Source organism: Rousettus aegyptiacus, unplaced genomic scaffold, assembly GCF_014176215.1.
Source record: "Rousettus aegyptiacus isolate mRouAeg1 unplaced genomic scaffold, mRouAeg1.p scaffold_m13_p_2, whole genome shotgun sequence".
In the NCBI taxonomy this organism is placed as follows: domain Eukaryota; kingdom Metazoa; phylum Chordata; class Mammalia; order Chiroptera; family Pteropodidae; genus Rousettus; species Rousettus aegyptiacus.
The window spans coordinates 5327510-5349331 of NW_023416295.1; the positions used below are offsets into that span (position 1 = coordinate 5327510).

Below are 21822 nucleotides of genomic sequence, written 5' to 3' on the forward strand. Positions count from 1 at the left end.
TCACTGCCCCTGAGGCCCTTCTGGGGGGACGAGATGTGGAGGAGGAAAACGGGGACGCTGCTGACCCTCGCCCCGCGTAGGCCTGGGCTGGTGCGCGCGTGTCGTTAACAAAAAAGTTTAAAAAATGAAAGAAAAATATACCGTAGAAAAAAAATTAAAGAAAGAACATAAAGAATTTTAGCACCATATGTTTGTGTTTTAAGCAAAATGATATTACGAGAGTCAAAGTCTTAAAAAAATAAGTTCATAGGTAAAAAGTTACAGTAAGCTAAGGCCAATTTATTATGGAAGGAAAGTGTTTTCTGTAAGGTTAGTGTCGCCTTGGCGCACAGCGCCTGACGCCCCCGGCGGCGCGCGGTCGTGTCCCGGGCCTCCCATCCACCCACCTTCGCTCGCCGACTCACCCAGGACAACTTCCAGCCCACACCCCCCGTTCACGGTAATGCCCTGGAGAGGCGGGCCACTGTTCATCTTCTATCCTGTGTTTTGACTGTACCTTTTCTATGTTCGGTATGTTCGGTTACGCCGACACGTACCCCTGTCACGCTGCCCGCAGCATTCGGAAGGGTAACGCGCGGCACGGGTTTGCAGCCCGGGTGCGCGGCAGGCTGGGCCCTCTAGGTTTGTGTAATGTTCTATGATGTTCGCACAACGCACAACGACAAACTCCCCTGACAATGCATTTCTCAGAACACCTCCCATCATTAAGCAACGCATGATTGTAGTTGGAAAAACCTGTAACGCTGAGAGGTATTTTTAAGAAATGTTTCCAAAAATTTCCCCAAAATGTGTTCCACTATGTTGCACCAAAAAGCATTTGGTGGTGACTTCAGTGTGCAACGGGCTTCCTCTCCGGGCCTTCTCTGAGACCGTAGTAATGAACTCCCGATGCTATGGGACGCAGGATGCGCCAGATGATTGGACAGCAGAACCCCTTGCCTGCAGAGTGCCTGTCAAGGGGTTTCATAAAACACACGGAGGGAATTCAATTCTCCAGGGGGGCGTAATGTCATACGGACACACGGGATCAGCTTAAAGGGGAACCGAGGCTATGAACACTTGGTCGCCGGCCGGCAGGTGCCGGACGTGCTGGTGGAGAGGTCCACGTCCCACCGGGGCACAGAAACGGCTCTCATCGCCCTGGCCGCCCCCTCCCCGTCCCCCCGCATCGCTCTGCTGTGTAGCCCCGCACTCCGCAGCCACACACATCAAATCTATGCTTTTATTTTTTGTTCAAAAATGTGCTTTCCCCCCTCAATGAACTATAGTATCAGTCCGGACCGCCACCTCCCCTTAAAAAAAAAAAAAAAAAACACGCTCCCGTACGCACGCGCCACCCTCCGACCAGGTGAAAAATCCCCGGCGATTGGTCTATAACAAAGATTGACACGAGGGAGAAAAAAGCATGTTGAAATGTATTAGAATCAGAACCTGTACAAAAAAAAAATTAAAATATAACCTGAAACTGCTCAAGTTCAGAAAGGCTAGTCAAGTCCTTCGCTCTTGCCAGGAGAACGCCATCATCAGAGGGCTCTGGGTCACCAGTCAGGAAGGGGTGGGAAGAAGACTCAGAAGCAGTGACAGGTCCTTCCCCCAGTCAGAGGGGCCTCGGCACCACCGTCCCCACCCCAGACGCAGCCGGGAGGAACCAAAGGTCTTGGGGGAGCGGGTGCTGGCGGACAGCCCCAGGGGGCAGCGGGCCTTCACCCCAAAGACCAGTGTGAGTAGGCACAGGCGGCAGAGAACAGCAAGCTGGGAGAGACTTCTGCCCCGAGCAGGCCCACAGCCGCCTCCGCTGGTGCTCAGACACCAGGAATTCGTCAGTCCACCCACCGCTCCCGACTATGGAGAGATGGGAGCTGGGCTAAGAGGCTGAAAACCCGCAGGTTTAGTAAACATGGCCCAGCGTCGCATCCCTCCGCGGCCTGACCGGAGCTGCCGAAAGGGCGCAAGGCAGGAGAGGGAAGACAGAGCACTCTGCTACCTGGCTCGAGGCCCAGCGTGGGCCCTGTGGTGCGCGGGCTGGGGACGCAATGCCCTCCTCACTCAGAGGGGCGCCTCCTTCGCAGCCACCCCTCTGGGCCGGTTAAAGCTGCCTCCGGCTTCCAACCAGCCTGACAACATGACAGGGAACAAAAAAAAAACTGGGACAGAGACGAGCCCTTAAACAGAGACGAGAACGTCCCCGGCGGAAGCCGGCCGGGTAGTGTCTGACCCCGTCGGGATGGCATCGGTGGAGCCCCTGAGTCTGAAGGGAACACTGGGGAAGGAGGGCGCGGGCAAGGGAGAGGGGTGACCGGTTCTTCTGGAACAGTACCAGCAGGGTGGGGAGACGCTGCTGAGGGGCCGGGCAGGTCTGGAACTCACTGCAGGTAGAGAGGGGAGGAAACAGGCCCTCGGTGGCCCCTCCCCACCTGACCCAGGCCTGGTGAGTGCCAGCTGCCCCAGCCGGCCCTAGTGGCGGCTGGAGACCAGACCTTTCACTTTGGACATCTTCTTGGTGGGCTGCCTCTGCTCCGTGTGAGGGGGACACTCCCGTTCGGCCAACTGTTGTTCCATCTCCTGAGCCGAGGAGGACGCGGTGGCTTTGAGTGTCTTCTTGATGTTGGTAACCTGGGTGGAGACAATCGGTGTATTCAGCCTGCGAGCACCACACACCCAACGACACTCGGAAGTCGTTCTGAGTGCCACCCAGGGAAGCAGCCAGAATCCTCTGCACGAAAATCTAAAGTTACCTTCAGAAACCCAGGTGAGGAGAAACGAGCAGGGGCTGCTCACGGAAGATACGTGGAGAGGAGCTGAGTGACAGGGTGGGACTAATCCTGCTGGGTTGAAAGGAGGGAAAAAGCCGAGTGGAGTGGACCGCTCGGCACAGAGGGACGACGCCGACGTGAAAGAAAGCAGTGGCTACACTGGCCTTCGGAGAAGAAAGGGTGACCACGAATTCTCTGCTAAACAACTGCTGCCGTTCGCGTATGAAAGCAGGATTGTCATGAGAACTCTGGGAACACAGCGCCACAAGACCTTCCCGAACGAACAACTGGTGACAAATGAGGAAGACGTAGTAAAAGAAAGGGCAAAACGCGCTCGCTCCGCTGTTCCCAGAATCCCTTTCTGCACTTGACAAAGGAGGGGCTCGAACGCATCTGAACAACTCCTGAACGCTGCCCCCCGCAGAACACACAGCCTCTGCGACAGCTGCGCGCTCCTCTGCTGCGAACACTCTACGACCTCTAAGTCCGCTCCCGGGTTGCTTCTCACCATGGACAGCGCCCGTACTGCAGCCTCTGCATTTACCTTTGCGGACTTTTGCGGCATCTGTGAAGGACACGTGCCTAGAAGTGAGCTCTCCGGAGCAAGCGGCCGGCTCATTTTACACTTTCACAACCACTGCTGCCTTGCCCTCAGAAGAGACTGCACCAGCTCCCAACGCCAGCTCTGTGGGCCTGTGATGCCTCTGCCCTTCGGCCAGCTGACAGGAGGAAGAGCAGTAGAGGAAGCACTAGATATTTTTTTAATCATTAGAAGGATGAACGAGAAGGCTGGTGCAGAGTAAGCCTGTATGCGTCTGCCGCTGAGAAAGCCCAGAGGCTTCCACGTGCTCGGGGAAGCAGGCCAGGTTTTCTAGAGAGTGAGCAGGCAGCTGTCAGGTCAAAGTTCTTGACAGTTAGAGTCTCAGGAGCTTAAGTAAGAAACAGTCCAAATGCAGAGCTGAAGCAACACTGAGAGTCGGACAAAAATTCATTCCTGCCTGGAGATCTATCATCAGCAGGATGAGGTTCAATGATGGCGTGGGTCATTTTTAATTTTGATTTTTATTGTTTCGAGATATAGAAACAGCCATGTCCCATACTGCTGTCTGCTGAATCAACTCTATAGCTTTTCTAAAAGGAGCATAAATACAAGCAGAATATGACAGAATTATACCTGTGTTCTTTGTAGATTTATTCTTTTCAAGTCAACACATATGCAGTGGACCTTTGCTGGGGGATGATCAGCATCCTATGCTTAGCAGCCCGATCATGAGCTTACCGAATGAAAAAGTGACAAGGCTCTGGGCTGTGACCATGCTCCTGTTCCTCTCACACCGGTCTGTCCCAGAGTGTTGGAAGTTTATTAAGTCAGCACATTCATCAGTGGTAGACATGGTCTTGGCCTTTTCCTAAAATTTCTTTCTCAAACTTAATCAAACCTTTACTGCCACCTAGTGGCAAAGGAGAGTGTGTATGTATCCAAAATAAATTCACTCTAGTTCATTAAAACAGAGTTTCACAGGCCACTTAACACTTACAGAAATATTCAGTTCAACAAACATTCGAGCAATTACTATGGGCTAGGCAGGGGACAAGGAATTGTTCTTACACAGACAAGAAACTCAGGTTTTATTTTCAAGGAGTGCATGTTAACAGAGTAGGTGAAATCTTCAAATCTCACAAATTCCCCTTTGAAAGGCATATCTACCTATTTCTTAACATTCCTTAGCTGCCATTCTAGGCCCTGCTCTGCCACACTCCTGGTCACCTGACTTATAAAACTCACTAAATACCATTAACCCTTCCAGCCCTCTCCCCCTAGAGAAGGGCTTCGGATACTAACATTTTGGTCTTAAGGGCTCCAAACAAATTCCAAGGTCACCCCACAGGTGTCCAGGCTCCAGGCACACAAACGAATGCCCATTAACTCAAAGGCTGGCGCCTGTGTCCCTCCAGGAGGCTGACGGTGTCCTGAACAACCAGGTGTCACTAAAACCACAATCAAACATTTTCATCCACTGAATTTTTTCCCTTTCTTCTTTTTATAAGTATGAAATATGCATTTTAAAAGGTTGTGAATACCGCGCCTCGCACCTGGCTGAAGTACAGCAGTACCAGGGCCTCGAAGCCCCGCGTGCATCTGCACCCCTCTTGCCACCATTCCTCTGTCCATCTTGGAGGTACACCCCCAAACTTGTTTCTTTGGCGCTTCAGCTGCAAAGGGCTCATGTCCCGAGGAATTACAACATTCTCTGCTCTCCGAGCCTGCTCGCCCTCTGCCAACCAGGAATCGGAAAGGACACAGAGAGCACCAACAGGGGGTCCCGTGCGACACTCGCCTCTACCCCGGCACCTAGTCTGGTGCCTGCCTGTTGGTGACTGCTTGTTTCACCTACGCCAAGACTCACAGGACAAAGAAACGAAGCTCTGGAGCGAAAAGAAAAGCTCCCTGCCTTACCTCTGCCTCTACCTGCTGCTGAGTTCGGCTGTGGTTCTCCTTGTACTGGTTGGCTCTCAGAACTTGCTGCTCGATGCCTAGCAGAACCGCTTCGCAGCCGTCACACCTACAACGGAGACAACCGGCCCTGAGCCACAGAAGGGCCTGGGAGCCGTCCTCCAGCCCCCGGAACCCCCCTCCCCAGCTCCCTGCTGGGTCTTCCTGTAACACCCCCTCCGCCGGGGCTTTCGCGCCCTCACTACTCCTAAAAGACAAGCATTTCTGAACACAGAACGCAGGGCGCGTGGAGACAAACACGGAGGACGTGGGGTGGTTTCTCAGAATACAGCTGTCATCTTCAGTCTTTGTGTCTCACAGGAAAGTTTCACAGAATGTGAGATTAAAGGAATGAGGAGAGACTTCACAGGTGGCACTGATTAATCACTTTTCTTGATAAAAAATTATTTTCTTAAAACATTTTATTTTGGAGATAGTCCCCTTTCTCATTAGTTTAAGTTACTTCCTTATTGTCATCCTCCTCCTTTTATTTTCCTCACTTTTTATCTTGAAATTTTTGAAACTTAAAAAAAATTGAATGAATGAACACCCACCATCCCTCCACTTAATAAGGTTCAGTAGCTGTGAACGTTCGGCCATATTTGTGATGCCATCTACAGTCCCATTTTGTTTCGATCTAACTGCAATGCCTCAATACGAGTCTTAAGAATCTGTACTAGTAAACGTCCTGGGATGGGGGTGAGGATGGCACCTCCGGGTGGAAACATCTTGGGGGCTAAAAACAAAGGAAGCCAGACTATGGACATGAAAACTGTCACGCAGCCTAAAAACGGCACGAGACAGCCAACGTTTTAGTAAGGCTGGAAACCTAGATTCTGCATGACAGACCATTTTCATGGTGGGGTATTTTCTAAATTTATTTCCCATTTATTCTCATTTAACAGTTCTATAATCTTTTGAAAGCTCCTGCTTGTGTCAGAGGTTGTAAAGGGAAGGTGTTTGGGGCCACATTTGAGCCAGAACTTAGGGTGAGGGGTCGGAAGCTCACGCCCTGGGGTCCAACTGTAGCTGAAATGAGGGAAACTCGGGATGGGGGACATTAGACTCCGGGGGTCAAACCTGGGCCTTTGATCTCTGGATACACTCCTGTTGGGGACAATACCCTCCCCCTCCGCACAACGCTCACCTGCCCCGCTTCCTGACCTACGACACGCCAGGTGCCTGCCCCGCCTCACCTCCAATCACACTCTGACCCTGGCCGCCTCCAACACTCAGCTAAAACCTCCTCTAAGTCCATCTGGCTTTACAAGCCCCAAATCACGTAAATAATTTCATAACAAACTCCTGTAGAATCTGCAATGGCTCTTGCAAACATCAAATTCTACTAAAATAATAGAGTACGTGCAAACGTCCCACTTTTTACACACCAGAATATAATTATCAAAAAGTCTGTGTGCGAGTCTGTGTTCCAACTTAGAATAACCCTGTCTTTACTTCCTTCACAATGTTTTATAAATACTAGCCCTATATGTTATTGATGCTGGACACGGGCTCTCTTACCCAAAGGATCTTAGCAACACTAACTTTCTGAGCTTGGTCTAACTCTGAGGCTGAGTTTGCAAAGCACAGGAGCATTGTCACAGCCAGGCTTCAGAGGCTCCATCTGCCAACCCTGGGAATTCTACAGCCCACCATTAAATAGCCCCAACAGCCCACCATTAAATAGCCCCACAGCTGTGCTAGGACAAGAACTATTTTACAACCAAGGCCCCAGGAGGCCTGAAAAGATTCCTGTTGCCACACCACTAGAGTCACAAATGCAGCCCACCACTCTCTGGTTTATTGTCCTAAGGCCCCAGGTCCAGGCAGCCCCAGCTAATAATACTTGGCGAACACACTTCCCCAAGCGGAGGCCAGCTATCCCCTCCTTCCTTCAGCCTCACCATTCGTGCAAGGTCTTGACAATATTATTGATGTCCTTCTTTTGGATGTCACGGCCAATGCAGAAATCCACTTCCAGCAGCTGGTTTCGCTGGTCCAGCTTGCCCTGGATGATGTCAGTGTAGACAGCCTCGATGATGAGGTCTTCCAGTTCCCGGAGGTTCCGCATCTCCAGGTCCTTCAGCAGCACGGAGTAGGGGATACACTGTAGATAAGGCCATGTAATATTTACAAAACTGCTGGCAAACATTAAAGAAATGCAGGTGTTACCCACATAGCCAACACCTGCCTCGGGGCTTAGGGAAATGCAGGCTAGTGGTAATCATTAATATCTATGGCAACAAGAGATGGATAAATGAGCTGAGACCTGTGGGATTCGAACAAGACCCACAGCATCTAGAAATGCATTCTCCGAGATTCTCTGCCTCCTGGACTTTGCCCAGACTTCAGCTTTTCTGCTCTTGAAGACTCTTTCCAGAGGAGAAAGGGAAATAATATATGCCACTCTGCCACCTTCTGGAAGCTTGCAGACTTTGCATAAAATGCCAGATCATCACGAAACTCCAAACAATCTCAGAAGCTAGCAAGGAGAACTGGTCTTGCCCAGCAGCGTAAAAGCACAAAATCTTTCAGGCTAACACCTCCACCTACAGGTAGCCAGTTAGTGTAGCCAGCTCAGCTGTAAACAACTGACGCTTTCAGCTGTTTTCTCAGATGCTTGCAACCAATGTCAGGTCCCAGCAACGGGCTGTCACTGGGCTGCACCAACATTCTGCATGACTCTCGGACAGCTGGATATCAGCACATCTAGTCTTCTGCAAATCCTGACAAGTCACTATTAACTTGAAAATTAACACACCAATCAAATCCGTAGAAGACATGAGGAAACGCATATAGGGAAGAGGATAACAGCAAACATATCTAGCGGGGTTTTCTATGACTAAATGTCCAAACTTCAGGGGAAGGAGGTGGGCTTACAATGACAGGTTGCAGAAACAATAAAAAAGTTACTTCTACTCCTCACTACACTTGAGAAGTCCATGATCGGGGGAGAAAAAAGGTCAAGTTCTCATTTCCTAACAAAACTGACCTCCCACCTGAAATGCCAGGCTGAGAATCAGAAATTTGTGATTAGAACAGGTAAAATGACCAGCAACTGCAATGGCAATGTGAGAAGAAATATACATCTCTCAAGCTCAATCGCAGAGGGGAAATGCAAAAAGCAAACTTTTTCAAAGGCACAGCCCCTACAAAAACACTTAAGACACTCAGGCTGGGATTGGGCGGAGAGCCAAAATCAATTATAACTGAACACAATCTGGATCCTCTCTGATAATAACTCTGAGCAGCTGGTTGCAAGGCTTCTAAATCAAGTGGGGCAGAGAAAAAGTGGAGTGGCATCTTTCAGGAAGTTAGGGTCTAAAGCTAGCATATAAGGCAAAACTTCCAAACAGTATAATTAACTTTGAAAATCCCCAGAGGAAGGCCGCAATTAAAAAATCTACTTCTCAGTAAGTTCGACACAGCAAGTTTTTCCAGTATTAGCGCAGTTTCCTGTACACTGAATAACAGATGAAGATGTAAACTTGCTTTGAGATGCCCTGCTGTTTGAAAAATACATATTTTTAGACAGAAGTCTTCCTTTAGAACAGCAAAATGCTCACACCGCAGAGGTACGACAGCATGTCCGAGCTGAGACCTCTGCTTCATGACCACTCTTGGGCACACTTTTCCTAAATGGGATGGTGAGTAACTGTCAACACTATTTTAATTGTTTTCTGATGTTTGCCAAGCGATTTTATGCGTTTATGATGTGACTCTACTTTCTGCATTTCCCCTCTGTGATGGAATTCCTGCAACGATGCCAATGAGAGACGTGCCTCGAGGTGAGAAGGAAGACAGGAAAGGGTTTGGGACTGTACCTTCATTCTCGACGCCAAGCTCACGATGGTGAGGTGTTTCAGCTTGTTCTGCTGAGCTGTGCTCAGTTCTGGCAGGCTCTCCTTGTTGGCTGCTCAGTCCCACCCACCACAAAAAAATCAAGACACAAAATCAAATTAGGATTTCTTTATGGAATGAGCACACCAATTCCCCACACCAAATCTACTACTGAATCCCTGTCAAGACTCTGCCCTTATTCATTAGGCAAACATTCCACAGGCACCTCTTGTCTTCCTTGGAAGCCCACATGCTTCCCAAGAAAAGATGCAGTCTCTATACATAACTTAACCTCCTGAAAAGCCAGGCATGAGTGCATAAAATGACACGAAATTATCTTCATTGAATGTCACTACTGTGACATTCAATCAAGTCCAACACGTCATCACTGAGCATGTTCTGTGCAAGGCACTGTCTTAAATGGTTCGGGGACACTGCAGGTAACTAAGACAGGCCTTGGCAGGGCTGCCGTGTTACACGCCTCCAGAGGCACCAGCCGCTCAGGCTATGTGACTCAAAGGCCCTGGAATTGTCCTCAGTCTTAGAATCAGATAGCTCGACAGCTACCAATGCAAGACAGAACTACCACATGAAAGGTACAAACTATCAGAAGAGAGCAAAAGAGTGAGAAGGAGGGGGAGAGGGAGAATGGGAGAGAGAGAGGGAGAGAAGGGGAGAGGGAAAGAGAGACAGAGAGCAAGAAAGCCCAATCACATTGGGGAGATGCAGGTGAGGAAAAAAGAGAGTGGCGTTTGAGAGGAGCCTTGCAGGATGGGCAAACTTTTCGCCATAGAGATGACGACAAGAGCAGCCACGGCGGCAGCCGCAGGTAACACATGCAGCCGGCTTCACTTAGTGCAGACACACACGCGGATGCAGAGGCGCATACACACATCCAGTTAGTCCCCACAGCCACCTCAGGAGACAGGGTCCAAAGGCCTTCGGCTCCTTATCCACAGTCCTGGATTCCAAACAGGTGAATCCAAACTGGTTTTTTTTTTCCTCGAGCATGTTGCTAAAATTCATCTGGTGGCAATTCCGACCTGAACTGAGGCAGGCTTTTTTATTCCACTTGTGATTATTCATTTGTTTTGCTGCAAAATTATGAACGTGTTTGACTACAGGTGCTGCCCTCAAGGGTGTTACATAAAAAGGCATATGCTTCATTTTGCCTTTTTGAAGTCCCCCAAAATTCTAAATTCTGAAACATCTAGCCCCAAAAGTATAGGTAGAGGGTTGTGGACCTGGATTATTAGAGATAAGGAAAACTGAGGTACAGATGATTATTTAGTTTGCCAAAGGACCGAACGAGCGGAAGCGGAGCTGGAATGTAACATAGGCAGTCTGGTTGCAGAGTCTGTGCAACGCTGTCTCTTTAGTGAGAACGAAAACAGAGGACACACTCACTGGAACAAAGCCAAGGTTAGAAAAAACGGGCAAGTGGCAAGACGTCCAGTCAGACAGCAGCTGAGGGTAAGTAGAAATGACCGGCAAAAACGACAGTGAGAAAGAAGAGGCGTCAGGGATACAGGAGGGAAGGCCCTCAGTCACACTAAAATAAACGACCAGGCTTTTGTCATGCCACTAAAATAAACCAGGGCAGGCAGACAAAAATGGCTGGGATGGAAGGCAAGTTAGCATTAGGACAGCATGCCCCTCGTTAATGACACGGATGGGTGGCTCCAAGTTAAACTGACTCAAATGACCTATGAAAGAGAACAGGCTCCATAGATCATGGAGTATTAGATTATGGAATGTTAAAAGGGACTATGAATACTTAAAACATGGATAAATACCTATGAAATAAGTGAAAAAAGCAAGATATAAAACTGTATACATAATCTAATTCTGTCCCCATAACAGAAAACCCAAGCAGAAGGGGAAAAATCCAGAACCATAATACTAACAGTAGTTTGCTGCTGCAACAACTATGAGTGACTTTTCCTCCTATTTTCAAATTTTCTTCAATAAAGTATAATGATATTATTTTGACAATATTTAAAATGCTTAAATATTTTACGAGTGGGTATTCTGACATTTCACAAAATTCCAAGTGTTCTACAAACACCAGTCCTCAAGAATCTCATTGCAAAATAAGCAAGGGCTATATTTAAGGATGAGCATAAACGCAGGCCCCATTTTACCACTGGGAAATACAAGCTGAGAAGGGAAAGCCCTCATGTGAGCACAGCCTGGTCAAGAAGTCCGCACCCCCACGCTTTATATCCCAAACCTCAGCGGCCCTCACGGAGGCAATGCACCTGAATAGAGGGACATAATTTTTAAAAGTCTTTGGAGGATCTTAACCAACTCACCTATGTAATCTGGGTATGTTCCATAGGCAAACAGGTTCAGCAACTGCAAATAAGGAGCATTAGCTCCTTCTGCAAGCTGAGGAGGAAAAGAAACAGTCACAGATCAAGCTGTCTACCTATCACTCCAGTGTTCAAGCAGAGGGCAGGTGACCAAGTGCCACAGTTCTTTACTGTTTCATTAGTTCAGCCCTTTGAACTCTTTCATTCTTTGGGGGAAAATAAATAAGACTATTAAAGCTCCCAACTTAACTTTCGTCTCTCAGGAATACATAAAATTACACTCCATACAGCACGCCCAATCAATGCTTTTGCTTCACCCACACACTCACACAAAGCAGTAAGTACTGGAAGCAGTTCAAGTTTTCTCAGGATTCCCTTGCCATTAAAACAAACACTGGAGCAGCGTTGTCTACACGCCAGCTTGGCAGGTACAGCACAAGCCACCGTTGATCCTAACTGAACAAAGTGCAGGGTTGGTTCCAAGTTTCAGGACTATATGTGGACTATGAACCCTGGGAGGGATTAGCACAGCACAAGGTACAACAGAAAAGCCAGGTTGGGACAGCAAACTAAGTTTTCCTTAAAATTACTTATTCCTTACTGATGCTGGTGGCAAAGAGCCATCTGCAGATGAAAAATGAAAGATGCTCTCCTCCCTGGAACTGCTCTGCTGTCAGTTACCTTAACTGCGTGTTTCTTTTACTCACAAATATATACCCGTTATTCTTCCAATTTACCAAACTCAGTAAATTTTAAATGGAACACCCAAGTTATTCTGTAGACACCAATGGTAATACTACTCAAGTTTAACCATCTTTTCAAAAAAGGTTCCAAGAACTACATCCATAACTTCAGATCTCTGAAAGGCAACTGGCTTATTTCAGTTTACATGTGAGAAAAACAAACCATGGGGAGATAAAGGTGATTTGCTAATAAGCACTCCAACGAGAACTCTGGCATCGTAGTACTCAAGTCTACATTCTCAGGTTTATCAAGAACCTCCTGAGGTCCTGAATCAGAGGTGGAAGAAACCATAAGGTCTAGCCCCTACTTTTTAGACAGAGGATTACAAAACTAGCTGTAACAGACTATCTTCTCTAGACCAGTTTCTCCAAAACGTTTCCCACTGGCCCAAATCAATAAGGTCTCTATGACTTTAATTTTCATCCATCTCCTTTTAGCCAATCTTTCATAGTTACAAAACAACTAGTTGGCATATTCATTCAGGCTTCTCGTGAACCTGAAGGAACATATTACCCCTTGGTCATCTCTTCCATTGAAAAATGATTAACTATATCAAGCCATGAAAACACATGGAGGAAATTCAAATGTGTATTTCTAAATGAAAAAAGCCAACTGAAAAAGCAACATGCTATAGGATTCCAACTATATGACATAATGAAAAAGTCAAAACTACAAAGATAGTAAAAAGATCAGTGGTTGCCAGGGATGAGAGAGGAGGGAGTGGTGAACAGGCAGAACGCAGGATCTTCAGGGCAGTGAAACTGCTGCATGATACTGTAACGGTGGGTCTGGGTCATTATACATTTGTCCAAACCCATATCGTACACAAAACCAAGAGTGAACCTTCGTGTAAACCATGCACTTTGGGTGATAATGCCGTGTCGGTGCAGGTCCCACTCTGGTGGGGGAGGCTGTATGTGTGAGGGGAGGGGGTATACGGTAAATCTCTGCTCCTTTCTCTCAATTTTTCTGTGAATCTGAAACTGCTCTAAAAAATAAAGTCTATTGAAAAAAAAAAGAAATAAAGAACGCAGTTCTCTTACATTTTCTCATAGGATTCCTCTTCTAGCTCTGGTAACTGAAATTTTTACTGAAAGCCCACTGCGTATCAGGCTACATCTTAAGTTCTAAGGAAACAATGGTGAGCACAACAGAGCACACAGTCTAGCAAGCAAAACGGACATGAAATAAAAATTCACAATTGAAAAATAAAAGCAAGTCTTTGCAGAGGGTCACACTGAGCTGTGAGCTGTTTCAGGGGTGGCTTTAGGAATCAGCAACATGGCAGAAGACATCAAGGCCGAAATCAAAAACTACCAGACTGCCCCTTTTGACAGCTACTTCCCCAACCAGAACGAGACCAGGAACTGTTGGCAGAACCACCTGGACTTTCACTGCTGTGAGAAGGCAATGGCCATTAAAGGGGATGATGTCTCCATGTGCGAATGGTACCGGTGTGTAACAAGTCCCTCTGCCCCATATCCTGGGTGTCAGCCAGGACATGGGGCAGAGGGACTTGCAACACAATGGTACAACTGCCAGGCAGAAGGCATGTTTCCTGGGAAGATATGAACTGGCTCCCCACTGCCTCTCCTCTGTCTTCTATCCTTCTCCCAGAGTGGTGAGGGGGGAACTGGGTACATCCCACCTGGGATCCTGGATCATGGCCTAACTAATAATAAATACTTGCTGGAAAAGTATAAGGCTGTATGTGTAAAAGAGCCGGATGACTGGGCAAGAAGCTGGGGTGGAAACAGTGTCTGGGCCAGTAAGAAGGGCTTCAGAGTGATTATTTTGTTTTGTTTTGTTTTTAATTTTTATTTTATCAAATTTTGACCACCTCTTCTGTGCCAGACAACAAGAGTGAGCGATTATATGAAATAGCCCCAACCCTCTGTATGTACTAAAATTTATCTCAATGTTCCTTCAATTATCTGTACAATTTTTTTAAGTTTTCTTATGCAATTTTTGAGCCACATGAAAATAGTATAATAAAAAGTGATATATACCCACCAGAAAAAAAATAAAAAGAAAAAAAAGAAAAGTGGTTCTTCCTGTCCTAGCTGCTCCAGGGAGAGGTGACGCCATGTCCATGCATCTGCAATAAATAGTCATGGAGAACTGCTCCAGTTTCCCGATTGAGAGGAGTAAGCAGGTGTACAGCAGCGAGTCCAATAACCTGAAGGCCTGCAACACCTTCTGCTACGACAGGTTGATTCACCACAGAGCAGCTACAGCAAAGGTGTCCTAGTGGGCATGAAGTGAAGAACCAGCCAACAAAAGCCCACCAACCCCTACTTGTGGACCACCATCAACGAGAATGCCTGGGCCACCTTCAGCAGCATCGTTCACATGATCTATAAGAATAAGTACCGCCAAGATCCGTGGATGGCAGCCTTCTGCAGAGTCAACACCATCCAGGGCAGCCAGATAGAAGCTTCAAGAGGAAGCCAACCCACCCCACGAATGGCTCCTGAACACAACCCCCCAAAGTAATAAAGATGTCACCAGACTTTGCTATCCATCTATCAATCAATAAATATAAAAGTATCAAGCAATAAATGAATACAGTTGCCCCTCCATTACCACAGGTTTTGCATCTGCAGATTCAACAATAAATCAAAAATATTTGGGGGAAAAAAATACCTGAAAGTTACAGTAAGCAAAACTTGAATTAGCCACCATCAAATGCTATGCTGAATGCATGCAAATGAAGTGATATATAGGCATACCCTGCCTTAGCCTACAGGCAAATAAATATAGGTTACATGAAAATATTACACTATTTTTCTCCCATAGATACCAAGGGAAGACTATTAAAGTACCGGAAGTGAGAAGGAGAGGTTGAAAAGTATAGGTTGCTTTATATCCCTTTGTTCCACCTGGTCATTCTTCACTAGATCATCTCATTTTTTAAGGCACAACAAAGGCCATGTTAAACTTCCATGCATGCTGATACTCTACTTCTCTAACTTAACAGAATCAATTGGATTTTTCCCTATCTTTTAAATTATGAGCCACCTTATCTAATCTTACCCAAAGTTCAGATGAACATATTGACTAGAAGGAGTCCAGGACATGATCTTTGCTCTCCTCCTCTGTCCTGCCTATTCCTGTCTCTCCCTCAACAGGGCATCTCACAGGTCCACAATACTTTGTCACTGAAATTCCTTGAAAACCTGGAGAATCAAAGGAAGGCTTAGAACAAAGAAGACAGAGAAATTATTGAGAAAATGCTCTTACCTCCTGCACATTGGCCAACTCCAGCAGTTCTCCAAAGACATACACTCCAGGCGCCTCCAAGACTTGGCTGATGAGAGCAGTGAGAGCTGAGCCACTAGTACCTTTGGCTAGCAAAATAAACTGTTCCAGGAGGTTACTTGAAGGTTTCTGTTCACCTGCCATTCTCTGGCCTTAAGATCTGTCCAAGAGAAAAGTGTTTCCATCACACTCCTTTGCAAAGTCTGTGCTTATTTAATGCTGTATCAGACATTAGAACAACTGAATAATATTAAAAAAGAAAAAACAGTTCCTGAGTCCAGATGCTATGTCCATGTTGTGAGATGGGAAGGGTTCAACTTGGAGTTAAAGAGATTTTGTCCTTACTCTGAGGTTTGAAACCTGCTCAGTAAAAGCCACTTCATCCCCATCTGACCCTCTCCCAAAGACAGCACATTCTAAGTCCTTAAACCAAACCAGGACCTAAAGAAACACACAGGAGTTCTCAGGAGCTGTTTTAGATCCACCTCATTTATCGGCACTAGTTAAGAAAATCTTGTCCATACACAGAGGCAGCAGATGTAGGCAAAAATGAACAGTTAGTTTCCAGTGTATCATTAGACTCGCACCTGCAGCCAGGTACAGATAAGGAAAAGGCAAAAAACAGACAAGAAAAATGTCTCATTTAATCAAATAAGTCATTTAAGCATAGAAAAAGGGGAAAAATCATCTTGAAAAATAAGCAGCGACAAATTCAAACTAAGAAAATACATGCTGTGTAAGTCCATGAAGAAAATCCCCCATTTGGCCTCCTACTGCTATGTAACATTTTACAAAACAGGACTTCAGAATTTGTATGAAACCTCAAAGAAACAATAAAAGATATGAGAAAACAATGAAGATATTTATTGCCATCCTGAAGACATTAGGGACAGAAGGGTTCTTCAACTGTATAATCACATGCTGAGTGTATGTGAAAATACACACTACATACCTACTGTACAGGAGTCCCGCATAAGAAAAGATTATTCCTCCAAGAATATTACATATTGGAGCAATATGACAAAATGAAGAAGAGAGGTATAGTAAGCTGTAACAGAGAACAAATCACAGGATAGTTTGGCGCAAAAGTCACCGAGTTTTCCTGTAGAGGCAAGTACACAGAGCTGCTGCAGCCCTTTCACCGCATTAGAGAAACAAGTTATGTCGCCATACTTAAGGTTACCTAAGAAGGTATTGATGGAAAGAGAAGTGAAGTACTAGGGCATAAAGGTTGCTAAAGAGAGAAAGGGAAAGAGGAGAGACAAGGTGAAGGGACGAAGGTGATCGTTCAGAGAGAAGGTACAAAAACCTCCCGTCCAAGTGGACGCGTGTGAAGAGACTGAATGTAAGGGCCTCGGGTGGGGAGAGATTCAAGAACTGAACTGAAACTTTGGACTCTCAAAAAAAATCTCGGCCCAAGAAGCAGAGGCCGTTGGGGTCAAAGAGGTAAGGAGGCGCTGCTAACCGCTTTCTCCTGCAGTGGGAGGGCCCGAGTAGGAGGCCAGAGACACAGGGGAGATGAATCTCCGTCGTGGGGGGAAGCTATTTTGATTGATAGCAGAAGGGCAAAGAGGCACCCTTTGGGGGCGGGCAAGCGAAAGCGGCCTCGGTGCGGGAGCTGAGGGTCTCAGTCTGGGGTGGACTTCCGCGGGTGCGGACCCGCGGCGCGCTCTAGGCAGGGCCGCTTGTGCGGAGTGAGGAACTGCGGGGCGCGCTCCCCGGGGCGGGGGCGGGGCGGTGTGGCCGCGGGTTTTCTCCGAAGCCAGGCGAAGCTGAACAGCGTGGACTAGCCTGGCGCGCTGGGTCTCGCCTTCTCGCTGGCCCCTACCTGTCCTCGCCGCCTCTCCGTCCTCTCGGTCGCTGTCTCGGCCTCCCGGCGCCTGCCTGCAGGTTGTCAAGCGTCCATGATCGGTCCGGCGTCCGACGCTTTTCTACCTCCGCCGATCCGTCGCCCTTGCCTCTCCCCCGGAAGCCTCCCGTCTCTGCACTCGAGTTCCGGCCATACTAGGTTCCCCTCAAGGCGTTCGCAGCTTCAGACCTCCGGTTGGGAGCCGGGGCGGGGAAAAGGGTCTGAGCCAAACTGTAGCCCAGGAACTGGATGGGGCAGAGGCCTGAGAAAGGGAATGCAGCCTAGGTGGTACCGGGGCCCAGACTATCGTCATCACCATCCTGGACCCGAAATCCACCCCTTTACCCCGCAGGAGCTCCCTATGCGGACTGTGGCCACCGCGGGGTATGACGACATATTAAGCGTACTAACAACTACTGTTTATTGAGCATTTTTCCATGTGCCAGGTGCTGTACATTACCTCTTTGAATTCCCATAATAACTCTATGGCCTGTAATATTCCCATTTTGTAGGTGAATTAACTAAGCCTAAAAATCCAAAAGAGTCGTAAGTGGCAAAGTCTCCTTGAGAACCCAGGCTATCTGAAGCCAAAGACCAAGTTCTTGACCTCTGTTCTGAAAATGAAAATGTTTTAAAATAAACAAGAGATAGGTTGAATCAGCAATGCCTCTATGACCAAAATGACATTTGTGGTTGCTCTTGGGACTTATTAACTCCCCTGGAAGACGGCTAAGGAATGCAATATAACTGAACACTTAAGGTGATTCCCTTACAGTATACACCACAGACTTTCAGTTCTAAAAGAGACTTCCATTTGGATTTTGTGCATTAGAGTGCAGAAATCAGACGGGACAGATGCAAAGGAGCCTAACACCAACCCATTCACTTATTTGAAAATTTTCTTTAGCACCTATTATGTTCTATAAAGTTATTTGAACATAAGACAAGATTCTTGCCTTTGAAAATTTTCAATGTGTTAAGTGATATGAGAGACAATGCTTTGGAAGCACAGAAGAGAGGGAACACAAACAGCCATCTTCCAGGCAAAAAAAAAAAAAGGAGAGGGGGAGGGGCAGTGACCATAGTCACAGAGGCTTGCACTGTAAAGCCCATACTGATGCAGAAAAGAATCGTAGAATGGCTGGAATCCAGGGTTCAGGGATGAGAAATACAGAGCTGGAGTCAGGTCATCCAGGTTCTGGGAAAACCACAAGCCTGGCACTATACCCAGTAAATACTTAAATACAGCAAAGTTCTTATCTAAGAGAGCTCACAGACCCCCCAGGAGAGAAAGGCCTGTTTGGCTATGACAGACAGTTGCCACAGGCACCTAGAAGTACAGACAAGGCCCTTCTGACTATGCCCTGAAGAGAGGTAATTTAAGGCAGGCTTCTGGAGGAGATGAGGGTTGAATTAAGCCTAGAAGAATGAGCAAGCAAATTACAAAGGGCATAAGACATATAAAGGAGTTTTTATTTTATCTTAAGGACACTGGGGAGCTATTTAGTGTTTTTAAGTTCTGGAGAGGTATGAATAATTGCCATTTTAGAATGATCACACTAGCTGCTATAGGAATGGATTGGATATGGAGAGAACTGGAGCAGAGAAACCCTTGAAGTGACTTGATATATTCCAGATAATAGTTTATGAGATCTGGAACAAAGGTCGTGGCAGCTGGGCATGTAAAGGAAGGGAAGTTGCTGATAGAAGCTATCAGACTTGGTACCAGCTGAAAGCAGAGAAAGGGCAGGAGGATATTACCCAGGATTCTGGCTGGGGAGGGCAGAGCTGTCAGGAGGTGATGTTAAGTAAACCAGACTGCAGGAGAGGAGGGACAAATTCAGTGATGGAAGGAAGACAATGAAGTTCTGTTTGAGTTCATAAATATTCCAGCAGAGCCTCTAGTTCCTCCAGAACAATATCTAGACTCCAACGCTGTAGCTAAAGCCCTCCACATTTTACCTTCCACCTACCCTCTCAGCTTTGTCTCGCCTCACCCTTTTTAGAGCCTGAACTCCAGGCCTTCCCGAGCCTAATACAACTTACACCCTCCCTCACTCACAGCAGCACCTCAAGCTTGTTTTACTTTTTTGCAAACTTCTTTCCTCATATTTTCCTGTTAAAATCCCACCAACCCTGTCCACGAAGATTTCTTAAATTCTGTGCAAAAAGCATTAATCATATACAAAAACTAACAAACAATAACAACAAAACACTGAACTATTGCACTAGAATTAAGAATTGAGAATTTCTGTGTATCAAAAAACACCAGTAAGGAGAGTAAAAAGACAAGCCACAGACTGGGAAAAGATATTTGCAAGCATATGTTAGACAAAAAGCTCCATATCCAGACCATATAAAGAACTACAAATCAATAAGACAAATGGCCCAATAAAAAAAGGAAAAGACTCAAACAAGTACTTCACAAAAGAGGACATTCAAATAGCCAATAAGCATATATATAGAAAGGTATTCAACACAAGAGACGATGTAAATGAAAACAATATGTAACGGGATGCCACATTTAGCAGAAATGGCTAAAATTAAAAGACTGGCAACACCTGATATTGACAAGTATGAGAGTCACCTAGAACTCTCTTACATTGCTGGTGAAGGTGAAAATCAGTACACTTGGAAACCTGACAATATCTGCTATTGCTGATCATATGTACACCATATAAACCAGCAACTCCTCTCCTAGAAATGAGTGCACAAGTCCACAAAAAAAAAAAAAAACATAAGAATGCAGCTTTGTTAAATACAGCCAAAAACTGACAACTGATAACCTAAATGCCCATCGACAGTAGAACAGATAAATAGTGCTATATATGCATCATGAAACACTACTAAGCAATTTAAGAAAAACCAAGCTACTGCTACATTTAACACAGATGAATCTCACAAAAATGTTGATGAATGAAAACAGCAAGACTCATACTGTACATACTGTGTGATTACATTTAAATGAAATTCAACAACAGATTCAAAACTGATCTATGGTAATAGAACTCAGACGGGTGGTTATCGGAATGGGAGGATGCAGTACTGACTGGGAAGGGACACCGGGGGTCCTGGAAATGCTCTGCATCTTGATTTGGGGGGTGGTGACACAGGTGTACACATATGCAAAAACTGTGCCTTTACTTTATGTTAGAACTCATTAACAAAAAATCTCCTCTGTCAAGTTTTGCCAGCTGGAATAAATCTCTCCATAAGAACCTCTGTAGCATTCTGATTTCCTTTCTTTCATGCCATTTATCATGGACCATCTTGAATCTCAGTGGAGTCTCCTTATTTCTCTAACTAGATAGTTATCTCCCTGATGGCAGTAACCATGTCTTTCACCTTTTGCTGACAAGAGAGCCTGGCAAATAAGAAAAGCGTAAAAAACTATTTGTTGAATTAAATGGAAGGAAAAATTGGGTGGATGCCCAGATGGGAGAAAGGGGGACAGGAAGAGGAAGGCCTAGGAAAAGAAATAGAAGATCTCCAAGGAAACCTTAGCTTACACTACAATTTTACCTAGTTCCTGAAATCGCATTTAATGTCACCTTGAGCACTAAGAACGAATCAAAACATCAAGTCCTATCTAGACTGAAGATAAACATCACACTTTCAGGAAATCCACCAAATAAATGCTTACCTAACCTCTGAGTGTTTCAACCTGATGGGGAAATTCCACTAAGGAGAATAATCACCAAGGAGAATAATAATCACATAGCCATGCTGCTAAAAATATCGCCAGCTTAGTGTGCAAAGAGCCCAGACTGCGGGTCAGGAGCCTTAGAGCCGAATTCTAATTCTGCCCCAACTTGCTGTGACCCGTGAACAATCTCTTAGCCTCTGTTGGCCTCAGTTTCCTCATATGTAAAACAACAGGGGCTGAATTAGCAAATTCTCTAAAGTCCCTTCCTGTATTGGTATTCCGGGTATACAATCGCTCTCTCTCCCAGTCCTACGCAGAAGCACAACGGAAACCCCGGCAAACCACGTAAAAGGCTCCCCAGACCAACAAACAAGCATGACTTGAAGGCGTCATTTTGTTATATTATCTTTCAAGGTTTAATCAGTGTTTGTTTGTTTGCAGCCTTACCATGATTTGCAGGAGATATCTGAGTTCCATGTAAACAGAAGTTACATCTCTGTGGGTTGTCATCTTCTTTGAGAGTGAAGAGGGTCTTCTCGCCTGGTTTCAACTCTCGGAATCCAGAAACCACCAAACCTGAGGGAAGGTTTATGAATTTGCGCACACGGCACGGCACACTGGAGTCTAAGTTACAGACGAATAGGATGCAGGGAATGCTGGGGTTTGTAGTCCATTGGACTCTGTTGCGCGCTGGGATCTGTGGTTCCCGGGAGCGCCCTGGAATGCTGGGAATTGTAGTCTCGGCCACATCGCACAGTGCAACCAGCCGTCATCTCAGATCTCTAGAGAGCCTAGCGGCGGGAGCAGGCCCCTGGAGCCTCTGCAGATCTGAAGCCAACCCTCCGCTGGGGCAAACTCTAGGCAACAAGAGCGAATAAAAAATTTGTCCTGCGGGACCTCCCGAGGAGGGCCCTTCCCAT

General features: G+C 46.4%; 1 protein-coding gene across 4 annotated transcripts; it reads right to left on the bottom strand.

Annotated features, from left to right (window-relative positions):
* Positions 1–1208: 1208 nt before the first annotated feature.
* COPS7B (COP9 signalosome subunit 7B) lies at positions 1209–21539 on the bottom strand. Of its 4 annotated transcripts, XM_016134703.2 has the most exons (8): positions 21350–21536; positions 17236–17518; positions 15390–15567; positions 11403–11478; positions 9072–9160; positions 7152–7354; positions 5212–5317; positions 1209–2613 (listed from the first exon to the last, which is right to left on the bottom strand). In XM_016134703.2, exons 3-8 carry the CDS (start codon positions 15549–15551, stop codon positions 2455–2457), a joined length of 795 nt encoding a protein of 264 aa, XP_015990189.1. In that variant the 5' UTR covers positions 15552–15567; positions 17236–17518; positions 21350–21536; the 3' UTR covers positions 1209–2454. The 4 variants fall into 4 exon arrangements, with proteins under 4 accessions (XP_015990189.1, XP_015990190.1, XP_015990192.1 ...); XM_016134704.2 differs by lacking the exon at positions 17236–17518 and having other exon boundaries at positions 21350–21537; XM_016134706.2 differs by lacking the exons at positions 17236–17518; positions 21350–21536 and adding an exon at positions 14160–14244 and having other exon boundaries at positions 15390–15525.
* Positions 21540–21822: the final 283 nt, after the last annotated feature.